The 11,005-nt window shown below is 36.1% G+C and overlaps 3 protein-coding genes across 4 annotated transcripts; 1 reads left to right on the top strand and 2 right to left on the bottom strand.

Annotated features, from left to right (window-relative positions):
- The first annotated feature begins 3,159 nt into the window (after positions 1 to 3,159).
- Mlh1 (DNA mismatch repair ATPase Mlh1) lies at positions 3,160 to 5,611 on the top strand. Of its 2 annotated transcripts, none has more exons than XM_017636117.1 (5): positions 3,160 to 3,405; positions 3,458 to 3,721; positions 3,776 to 4,203; positions 4,262 to 4,889; positions 4,981 to 5,611. In XM_017636117.1, exons 1-5 carry the CDS (start codon positions 3,284 to 3,286, stop codon positions 5,537 to 5,539), a joined length of 2,001 nt encoding a protein of 666 aa, XP_017491606.1. In that variant the 5' UTR covers positions 3,160 to 3,283; the 3' UTR covers positions 5,540 to 5,611. The 2 variants fall into 2 exon arrangements, with proteins under 2 accessions (XP_017491606.1, XP_017491607.1); XM_017636118.1 differs by having other exon boundaries at positions 3,174 to 3,393; positions 4,981 to 5,539.
- On the bottom strand, positions 5,566 to 6,797 carry LOC108379768 (succinate dehydrogenase assembly factor 2-A, mitochondrial). The gene is made up of 3 exons (XM_017636119.1): positions 6,594 to 6,797; positions 6,314 to 6,507; positions 5,566 to 5,894 (listed from the first exon to the last, which is right to left on the bottom strand). The coding sequence occupies exons 1-3, from the start codon at positions 6,609 to 6,611 to the stop codon at positions 5,624 to 5,626; spliced, it is 483 nt and encodes a 160-aa protein (XP_017491608.1). The 5' UTR covers positions 6,612 to 6,797; the 3' UTR covers positions 5,566 to 5,623.
- An 875-nt stretch (positions 6,798 to 7,672) lies between these two features.
- On the bottom strand, positions 7,673 to 9,892 carry Gasz (ankyrin repeat, SAM and basic leucine zipper domain-containing protein 1). Its single transcript, XM_017636116.1, has 6 exons — positions 9,715 to 9,892; positions 9,423 to 9,573; positions 8,623 to 9,373; positions 8,490 to 8,552; positions 8,222 to 8,417; positions 7,673 to 8,157 (listed from the first exon to the last, which is right to left on the bottom strand). The coding sequence occupies exons 1-6, from the start codon at positions 9,799 to 9,801 to the stop codon at positions 7,990 to 7,992; spliced, it is 1,416 nt and encodes a 471-aa protein (XP_017491605.1). The 5' UTR covers positions 9,802 to 9,892; the 3' UTR covers positions 7,673 to 7,989.
- Between the last annotated feature and the right edge of the window lie 1,113 nt (positions 9,893 to 11,005).

Raw genomic sequence — 11,005 nt, 5'->3', positions numbered from 1 at the left:
AAGCAAATTTGGCGAAGAAACCATGAGTCTAAAATCAATTTGGAGTTTGGCAAATTGCGAAAATAGTTTTCTTAGTGCTAAATTTTGTACAATGGCATGCAATAAGGGGTGTTTTGATATGACGAATCTGTTTTTGCACTTATTTTTTTCTTAAAACTTCCACCAGAGGTTGCAACAGTGAATATTTTTACATTTTCTTCGAACCCTATTTTCGTAATTTGGTGAACTCCAAATTGATTTTAGACCCATGGTTTCTTCGGCAATTTTGGTTAGAATTACAGGCAGAACCGTCCTCCAATGTTATACGCGCATTGTAAAAGAGTTGACCCGCCCTAATATGCATCTTGTATTAATTNAATCCAATTTTTGGCAGCCGCAGCCAATGTCAGTTACGCGGTTTTGTAAAATGACGATACGCGGTTTTGTACTTTAAACGACGATATGTATGTAGGTATACGCAAATGCATAAAATATGCCTTTTTCAAATACCAATTAGATGATAGCAGAACTATATATGGATGTGTGTATGTGTGTCTTAAACACATATTCAGTAATTAATGAAATAAATTTAAAACGCTAGGTACATCAAAGCTAATATTTTGTTGTAGTAGCTGCTTAAGCAAAGCAAAGCAGCAAAGGTAATGAGTTGCATACGGAAACCGGTCGGTCGGTCGCTACTAAACAAACCACAAATACCTACAATATTTTGTCAGAACCTTCCAGCAGCCGGAATATGTATTTTGATACTTTCAACGAAGATTTTGCAATATCATTACAATATTTTTTTATTTTTTCTCTTTAATTCATGTTAGTCGACGATTTTATTAAATTTTCAAGCAACATACCAATCAATTCTAGCTTTATGCTCTCCGCTTTATTCGCTTTGCATTTTTACTTTGTGCGCGTATACATACTTATGTATGCATGTACATAGCTACATATGGATGTGTATATTTTCTTGCAGAATTTCAATAACTTTATGTACCAAAGATCTTTTTACACGCACTGCGTTGCGCACAACGCGTTTGCACTTATATTGAATTACATATTCACATATTTAACTTAAGAATCATTCATAAACACAATTTTTCAAAGTGGCGAGGAAGCTGCACTTAATACAAACACAAATAAAAAATTAATGGAGCCTTAACACCATCACATCCGCGACTAAACATCCGTATCCGCACAATTCCAAAGAGAGACTAAACGCTAGTGAGCAGCAAGCGGCAGTCATCTTTTTTTGGCCGCGAAACAGGATAACAAAGAGTGTTCTACACTGACATGTTGCATCGAATGTCATACAATACAAACTGTAGCAAACACAGGGTGTTAAGAATGGCTTAATATTTAGGGACTAGGGCACTTCAGTAAGACTAGGACTTACCATAAGAAACTAGGGAACCTGCAGATTTGATATTCTTAACTGGCCGTCTCCATAGGATAAAATTTATTGCTGTCCAGCTTTCATTTTGGTCGCTAGATATAAATTATATCAGTGGCAATATTTGTGTGGGCTTTTTATATCTTGATATAAGCATCTGTGAGATAGCTTCTAAAACGTATTTTTGCCGGATTTAATCACTTAAAAAATTTAGAAAATATGTCCCCTTTCAGACACGTCAAGTCTGGAAAGCAATTTTTATCGCATTCTCTTTTGTTTTTTCTCTTTGCTTCCACACGCGTCAAGTTTTATTGAATTCAAGTCCTTGGATCTTTAAATGGGAAGCAACAATATTTTAATCGAAAACAGTTCAATATTTGCTTTTATATTAAAATATCAATAATGTTGCCGCCACGAAGTTTTCATGCAAATGAACATGTAGCTGTCAAACTACCAAATTGCCGACAATAGATGGCAAGATATAAGCTCTGATATATATTGCTCTTGAAGAGCAATGAGCGGTCTCGGTTGGCTATTTATGCTCTAACATATGTATCAAGATATAAACTTTATCCTGTGGAGACGGACAGTAAATTACGGTCTTGGGGAAATTGAAAGCGGTGAAAAATAAGGCTAGCCAGATTTTTGTTTTAGTATTTCTGGAAAATAACATTTTTTTCGCGTGAATTTTTTGATGTGGTATTATAAGCGGCGAACTGTCAATCAGCTGAAAAGGGAAATACAAAAACAAAATATGTTCGTTTCTGGCTTATGTTGACTTTTTGAGTAATCTTTCACTCTTTCATACGGTAAGTTATGTTAAATTAATTCTAGAGTAACCAACAAAATGCATGATTTGTGGTAACGACGCGTGAAAGGAATGTCAGTGACAAAAATGTATCGATGTATCGATCCATCCATTTGCAAATGATTTTTCAAATATTTCAGAACAAAATAGGTTTTCTTAAAAAAAAATGTTGATCAGACTCACTTCTCTTTTTTTTTGCAAAATTGTATAGGTACTGAAATGGTGGTTCAATTTTAAAACCCATACGTTGATATATCGATACATTGCCTATCGAGTGGAAAACTTGCAATGCATCGAAGCAAAACGTTGATATTTTCAACACATAGGGACACGATATCGAAACAAAAGTATCGATATAATACTCAATTAAAGTATCGCTGTAAAAATATCGGGCACCCCTTAGTATCGGGATAAAAAGACTATATTCCAAATATTGATACCAAATTCACAAAATTAAATCTGAATATTTGTCTCATTTTCTAACAAAGAATGAACACTTTGAACTTTAAAAAGTGTTTACATATGTAGAGGTAAGTGTGTTAAAATGGCATCACCGGAGGTGCCAACCTAAGGTCATAGTACGACGTAGATTTGTAATTAAACCGCTAGGTAGTCAAAATAAAAAATATATTAGACATAAAAGTTCATGTTGTTGTTGTTGTTGTTTTAACAGCATACAAATTCCCCAAAGAGATTTTGGGGAGTGTTGCTGGAGTGACAGTCCTTGGCCAGATATAAATCGCATAAAAGTTCATGTTTTATTTGCACAAATTAGTTTAAAAACAATATTAACAAAAAAAGCTGCAATGAAAACTTAATTAGCGTAACGTCAGGTAACGTCACGTTAGGTACTTCGGCAGATATAAAAAATCAGAACCGATTTTTACATTTCGGAACTCTACAAAAAATTTTATACAAATAGGCTTGCCCTAATTTGTAATGTACATTTAAAAATATCGTTTGAAAACTATCGAGCAAAAAGTATCGGTATTGAATGGCAAAAATATCGATATGGTATCGTATCGTATAAAAATTCGTGCTCCTATCAGCACATCGATATTTTTCCCCCGACATTCCTAACGTACGTTGATAAAATGGAGCCGGGCGTGATAAAGAAATTAGATGAAGTCGTTGTAAATAGGATCGCAGCTGGAGAAATCATTCAAAAGCCGTCTAACGCACTCAAAGAGCTCGTCGAGAACAGGTTGAATAGTTTGTATGTATATGTAACGATAAGTTTAAAAAATATTCCTTTCGAAATCTTGCAGTCTAGACGCGAAAGCAACTCATATCCAGGTAACTGTGAAATCTGGTGGCCTGAAACTATTGCAGATACAAGACAATGGGACAGGCATACGACGAGAGGATCTTCCTATCGTGTGTGAACGGTTTACAACGTCAAAGCTATCGAAATTCGAAGATTTAAGCAATATTGGAACCTTCGGATTTCGCGGAGAAGCTTTGGCAAGCATAAGCCATGTGGCTCACTTATCCATACAAACTAAAACAGCTAATGAGTCCTGTGGCTACAAGTATGTATTAAAGATTTGACTAAATAATGTATAAATAATATATAACTTTTACAGGGCCACATATGAGGATGGGCTATTGAAGGGACCCCCAAAAGCTTGTGCTGGAAATCAAGGAACAACTATTACCGTGGAAGATCTCTTCTATAATATGCCACAGAGACGGCAGTGTTTAAAATCACCTGCCGAAGAAATGCAAAAAATTTGTGAAGTCATGTCCAAATATGCGGTCCACAATTCAAACGTTGCCTTCACACTGAAAAAGTATGGCGAACAGCCAGCAGTACGCACAGTAGGCAGTAATTCTCGCGAAGAAAATATATCTCACATATACGGACCGCAAATCGGTGGCACTTTGTTACCCGTTGATTACGAAGACGATGTACATAAATTTAAAATGACCGCACTGGTAACAAAGGTAGACTATTCAGCTAAGCGGGGCACAATGTTACTGTTCATAAACCATAGACTAGTGGATTCTGCTGGTATGTGAAATTGAATTTGAATGTAAATTTTATCTTTTCCTTAAATACTATGTTACAGCCCTAAAAACAGCCATTGACGGAGTCTACAGCACCTACCTGCCAAAAGGGATGCACCCTTTTATTTATATTAGTCTAGAAATGGCTCCCAAACAGTTGGATGTTAGTGTTCATCCAACAAAGCATGAAGTTCACTTTCTGTATGAAGATGAAATAATTGATAAAATCAAAAGGCGAATAGAATTAAAGTTACTGGGTAGTAATGCAGCTCGTACTTTTTACAAACAGCTACGTTTCTCAGTTGTACCCAGTTCTGAACATAATATCGAGGAGGCAGAGGTAAAAAATAAAGACAAGGAGCGTAATGATAAAGATCGTGTCCGCACCGATTCTAAAGAACAAAAATTAGGAAAGTTTCTTTTGCAAAAGCAAACATCTGAACCTACCACCAATTCAAATTCTACGAGTATCGGTAATGTGACTGATGACAGCTTGTGCGTTGGTACTTCGCGCAAGTCGCAGGTTCAACTTACAAGCGTAAAGAAAATGCAAGACAATATAGAGCGACGGCTCAATATTATGTTGCGTAAGACACTTAAAGAGCTTGTTTTTGTGGGAATAGTGGACCAAACATTTGCCCTGTTTCAGCAGGAAACTAAGCTATTTTTATGCAATACAATCAAGGTTTGGTATGTATGTACATATATTCTTCCAATTATATTTATCGTTTTACATAATTAACATTATTCTTTTATTTTCGTTTTATCTTGGCTACTCTAGTGAAGAACTTTTTTACCAGCGTCTCTTATTCGAATTTCAAAACCTACCGCACATTAAATTGGAGCCATCCCTAAATATTAGGGAGGCTGTATTAATTGCCCTCGATTGTGAAGAGGCTGGTTGGTCGCCAGCGGATGGAAACAAAAGTGAACTTGCTGATCGTGCAAGCAATATTCTTCTTGAAAAGGCTCCAATAATGCGTGAATACTTTTCATTGCGCATCACCGAAGAGGGCCAACTAGAAACTCTCCCCGCTATTTTACCGCAGCACTATCCCTGCAGTACTCATTTACCATTATACTTATTGCGTCTGGCTACAGAAGTGGATTGGGAATCGGAAATAGAATGTTTTGAGACATTTTGCCGCGAAACAGCCCGCTTTTATGCACTTACTTCCTGTTTAGAAATGGGGTTACAACCACAACGACATAAATGGCTAGTAGAGCATATCTTATATCCCGGCTTGAAACGATACTTACTGCCTCCCAATAACCTCAGACAACATTTATATGAACTAACAAATTTATCACGATTATACAAAGTGTTTGAACGATGCTAAGTATGTAATTAATGGACAACTGTATGTGCATAATCAACAGAAATTAAAAACTATTTAATTATCATTAATACATATTATAATTCTTTATAAGTTTGGTTGACGCAAACGCTTTTCACGTTGAGAATTAGCCACATGCTCCTTGAGCATACGCATAACGTCGTTGTCGTGTTCAGGGGGGGTTGGCTTAACATTAGTTGCCCAGTAATATATGTCCCAATCATTGGTTACCCCATTGATGAGCTGATCGTATTGTGCTGTCAGTGCAGCATCCATATCCTTTAGGTAACGGGCGACAAAAGTGCTTAATATCAAATCGTTCTCCAGCATACCACGCTTACGAGACTGATATATAAGGCTGAAAGAATAATTATTCGCATGAGGCGATTTTGCAGGCAGTTTTAGAGGGGATTAGTTGAATCAAAAGTTGGTTGCACCCCAACTTCATTGGGGTTCACATTAAGCGATTGTTGCTGTCAGCTAAAAGGGGCCTGTAAAATCGCCTCATGCGAACACCGTATTAGGGCTTTCACTGGGTGCATCCTAGTCCGATTTTTCGTGAAATCTACGAAAATGCATCACTGAATCCGAATAGCTACGAACGCAGCGTATACTTTGAATGCACGATTGAGAGAAACATTCATTTTGATCTATAAACATTTATATCATTATTTGAAAGCTATTAGGATTCAGTGATTGCATTTTCGTAGATTTCACCAAAATTGGGCTACCATGGATTCAGCATTATCTCAGACTATAATAAAACGTGTAGCTCACCGTTGTTTGCGAACCTGCAAGGGCTCGTCAGGTCGCAGTGGATATTCTGGGAGGGGCAAATAATCGGGATCATCGTAGTCTATTATTGGTACATCTGCATGGTTTAAAACCTCTGACTTATCCTTTCCGTCGCCGCCGCTCAGTTTCGATGAAAACGTCTGGGTTCGCAATGCAATGCGGCGGCAATTCAAATACTTCAATAGAGAATTATGCAACAAATCATTGTAAAACGCAATTGTATTTTTGCAAACTGCAGATTGCAGGCTAGTTTAACGCTTACCAATATTTGCCGCAACATTGTTTGCTACAGCGCCTCTTGTTTACCAAGTCTTTTTGTTTTTACTACGTTTTTCTTTAAATTATTATTTTTTTTGTCTTTTTGACCTTTGAAAGCAATGATCCTTTGAGCCGTTGGGGAAAAGCCGATTATTAATTGTTTTGACAGCAAAACAATGGTAACAAAGTTATGAAATTATTTTAGATGTATATACCAGGAACGATACAAGATACAGAGTGGTTGCAATATAATTTGTTTTTCGATAGCTTCTGGCGTTTCCATGTAGGGATGCAAATTTTGGGGAGTAACATCAGTACATCGCTGTTTCGATGCAGCGGAAAAATTATTATCGATGCTAAAATACATTGGCAGAAAAACATCGATGTTTCACAATTTGTTAGGTTGCGGCCCTTATTATGAGTTGCATTCGATAGCCAGCGAAGGTCGATAAGTAAAATTCGTATTCTGAGCTATGTAAACGTGTCGAAATTTTCGTTGAATATCGAATTTTCTGTCGAACAGAATTTTGCTTTCGATAGTGTAGCGAAGTTAGAAAATTGTTAAAAATGTATGATTTTGAATATTTTTCTTTCTTTTTGGCGGCTAGACACTAATTTTAAACAATTTTGATTAATTTCATCCAGTTCTACTTGTAAAAGAAAATCCCAATACTCAGTTGGCACGATCTCTGAGAACAAAATAGTAGAGCTGTTGATAGTTTTAAAATATTTTAAATAGAGTTGGCTCACAAACGCCTCTTTAGACAGTCGGAACTTTTTAATGAATATATTCGAAAGACTACATTTAAACTCTCTTAAACATTTGCTACTCCTGGCCAGTTTACTAAGCTCTCATCCTCTGACGAATCGTTGAACCAGAATTCGGTTGTACTCATTTTGCACGTTTTTATAATCTCTCTTTCTTTTTTATTTCATATTAGTTTGCACAAATTTACATAAATATGTATAAGCACACTTTGCTAGTTTGCTCGATTTGTAGACAAAGCTTCTGAGCGGTGAAAAATATACTATTGTGAACGTCATAATACCAAATGAAAATTCGTTCGATCACCACTTTCGAAGTCGAAGATTACCCGAAATTTCTGAATGTTCCCCAAAAGAATAAGTAATAAAATTCATGGCCAGTAAAAAATGTTAGGAGCATAATGGATAAGTTGAATTCAAACTTGAGTCACACTAAAGTCGGTGTCAATAAATCGCTGAAACCGGCATTGATGTATCGTCAATTTAACGATTTTTTGATGCTTTTTCGTTCATGTTTGCAATTTATGTATGTATCTTATTGAACCCAATTCAAACATATTTATAACAATGCAGTTATCTTCAAAGCATTATATAAAATGCTTTATTACTATTTTAGGAGTGGACATTTTGAGTATTTAGGAACCAAAAAAGAGCTTTCTCACTTTAAGGCAGATAAATATCGAAATACCAATAACTATTGTGGTGTACTTGAAATAACAGCTTAATTTAAGACGTTTGCGTTCAGCGACATACTCATCGTAGTCAATATACAATGGGTTTTTTGTAGGGCTGAAAGACGCCAGCTGGAAAAATATTAAAGAAAACATAAGTATGTAGCCCGAATGTGCATATTACACAACTACTTACATATTTGGTGGTTTTGTGCAGTTCTTTTATTGTCGTGCGGTATTCATTTAAATTACGCTGCAATGCCTGCAAATGCTCCTGCGAGATATTGCCCAGCTCGCCTGATACGACGTGCGCTTTCACAAACCGTATAGTTGCAATTATGATTACCGAATGTTGCAAATGATTGGCAGTTACCATTAAAATTTCATAAAAACTACAAAAGGGAAAATTTGTAAAATTAGATGGCATACATATATTTCCTCTTAATTTTTAACAAAATACTCACTTCTCTTTTGAGGACCGACTTACTCTGGCAATGGATTTTTTAGTCCAGTGATGCAAATGGAAACTTTTTATGAAGAATTATGAAAACTTTTGTATGTTAATGAATCAACAATTTTATTGTGCTGATTACTTACTCAAGAAGTCCTTTCATTATTTTCATTCTGAAAATGGGATATTTAATGCCAATCTCTTTCATTTGATCATCACTCATGGAGAGAAATTGTAACAGAGAAATCTGTTCCTTTGCAAAATACTCTAGATATTTTCCCATGTTTAATGATAAGAGTATCGCGTTTATTTCCTGAAAATACTCTGGGCAATCGGATTTCAAAAATATTCTTGGGATGTAGTCCCGTAAGGTGTTGTAGCCGAGGAACTGCGGTGGCACAAGATACGTATCCTTTTCTTTGGGCAAGAAATCAAGTAGATCATAAAATCCGTGGAATTGCGCTACTTGAACTGGCGTATAGCCCTTCCTATTAGCAATAGTTGCGTTAACCCCAGCTTCTACCAATAATTTTACCACGTCTGCCCGGTTATTTTCTATAGCGTGAAATATTGGAGTACATCCTTGATTGTCAACTGCATCGAATGATACATCTTTCAACATCCGCCTAACTATAGAAGTGTAGCCGTTTTTGCAGGCGTGCATAAAGGGTGTAGTCCCATACTTGTCGGAAACATTTATCACTGCGCCATGTTTGAGTAAAAGCTGAACTATTTGGTCAATTACATGTGAATCCTTGTTTGTACATTCACAGGCTAACATAAGTGGCGTGAAAGAGTCCACCTGTTTATTGGCATCTGCTCGGAAATCTTCCAACAAGCATCTCACTATAGACAACTGCCCCTCACGACAAGCAGTCATCAGCAATGTAAATCCGCCTGAAATTACTTGAGTATTAATACCAAAAATACAATTTTTTTTACTTACCGTTCACTGATTCATTGATAGATATGTTTAGCTCACGAACTTGTTGCCTCAACTTTTCAAAATCTCCGTTCCTTACGGATAGTAATATTTCCGAATGTTTGTTTTGTTGCTGTTGCCAAGAGGTCGCCGTTTGGCTTTGTTTTTTCGAAGGCTAAAAAGTGGAAGAGTCATATAATGGTCTTGCCAAAAAGAAGGTAATGCATTATGCGCACGCCTCGTGTCCTTGAAAATGACTCTTGAGTAATAAATACAATACCACGTCAATTAACTCTTTTAGCGCATACATACTAACCATATCACCAAAATAAAATCCTTCGTAGCCATCTGAATCTTCGGAATCAGTCATGGGAGGCCGATAGCTAATCTGCGGTCTGGCCATTTTTCCGGCACCTCTTTAGAAGTTACAAACAAAACATGAGATTAGATATAAACCGACTTCAGATATTTACTGGCGGGAAACAACAAAATTGTTAAAANTTTTATAAGATAATATTTATTTCACTATGACCTGTAAAACAAAGCAACCTAACTGATTTAGCGCTATCGATAGTGCTATCGATAGTTTTGTTTTTTTCGAGACTATCGTGAATATTGATAGTTTTTCTGAAAACTATCAAAACTATCGATGTTGTGACTATCGATAGTTTGACACCTCTAGTTAAAACAATTGTTACTAGGAATGTTCGATATTTAAGAAAGTATCGATAACATGAATCGATTTAATTCATTGCATGTAAAATCAATATGGCGATATATCGGGCTGAACAATATCGATATCGAAAAAACGAAGTCGAAAATCTTATTCCCAATTGAATAGAATATTATACCATGTTCTGACCGACAACGAAAACACTTTGAAAACGTGTTTTGGGATTGTGGGCTGAAGGCTGTTCACACCGGCTGTTAGTGTTTTCGTTGACATTTCTTACATCCTCTGATTACAGTTTTGCTACACAAAAACAAAACCAAAATGCTTATCCCTCATTTTCTTATCATTAGCAACCTCTTACTTTCATTCTTATTTTACTTTTGAGCCAATTAACAATAAATCCGAAATGGCGTATTAAAGATGATAAAATATGACTTCCACTTCGATTTGTCAACGTGAATAGAGTGTCAACGTGAATAGACGTGCATTTGATTGCTCTGCAATAATTTTTTATAAATCGAGATATTTCAAACTTATATTCATGTATAAACTCGGCTGATGGTTTTACGAGATAGTGACTCTATACCAGTAATGAAATATTTTTAAACAAGTGAAAAATATTGAATTCAAGAGTTGAACTCTAAATAATAATTTTTCTAATTCCACTTTCTTTTGCACAAAATAAACAAAACGGTAAACAAAAGCGCGGTGGCTGAGTGAATAATGGAAGAGTGTCACAAGTGCCGAAAAGGCATAAGAGATAAAACTGGATTGCACTGTGCGGGTGTGTGTGGTAGAGTCTATCACAAAACCAAAGCGTGTGCATCTATAGATGACTACTGTTTGCAAGGTTTAGTAAATTGCCCCTACGTGAGATTCATGTGCGATGACTGTGTTACATACATATCGAATGTTGATTATGCGCTCAAACAAA

The sequence above is a fragment of the Rhagoletis zephyria genome, unplaced genomic scaffold (genome assembly GCF_001687245.7).
Source record: "Rhagoletis zephyria isolate East Lansing unplaced genomic scaffold, Rhagoletis_zephyria_1.1 Rzeph_scaffold_17294, whole genome shotgun sequence".
NCBI lineage: Eukaryota > Metazoa > Arthropoda > Insecta > Diptera > Tephritidae > Rhagoletis > Rhagoletis zephyria.
Note: the sequence above shows the minus strand (reverse complement) of the source record. Positions and strands in the feature narration are given on the sequence as shown.

Bases quoted from the DNA above. Each gene is read 5' to 3' on its own strand.
- Mlh1 (XM_017636117.1), top strand. From the start codon at position 3,284: ATGGAGCCGGGCGTGATAAAGAAATTAGATGAAGTCGTTGTAAATAGG. The intron at 3,406-3,457 runs GTATGTATATGT...GAAATCTTGCAG, and splicing joins GAGAACAGGTTGAATAGTTT to TCTAGACGCGAAAGCAACTC. The intron at 4,890-4,980 runs GTATGTATGTAC...TGGCTACTCTAG, and splicing joins TGCAATACAATCAAGGTTTG to TGAAGAACTTTTTTACCAGC.
- LOC108379768 (XM_017636119.1), bottom strand. The intron at 5,895-6,313 runs GTGAGCTACACG...TTATTCTTTCAG, and splicing joins TTGCAGGTTCGCAAACAACG to CCTTATATATCAGTCTCGTA.
- Gasz (XM_017636116.1), bottom strand. From the start codon at position 9,801: ATGGCCAGACCGCAGATTAGCTATCGGCCTCCCATGACTGATTCCGAA. The intron at 9,374-9,422 runs GTAAGTAAAAAA...AAGTAATTTCAG, and splicing joins TATCAATGAATCAGTGAACG to GCGGATTTACATTGCTGATG. The intron at 8,418-8,489 runs GTGAGTATTTTG...TCCCTTTTGTAG, and splicing joins AGTCGGTCCTCAAAAGAGAA to TTTTTATGAAATTTTAATGG.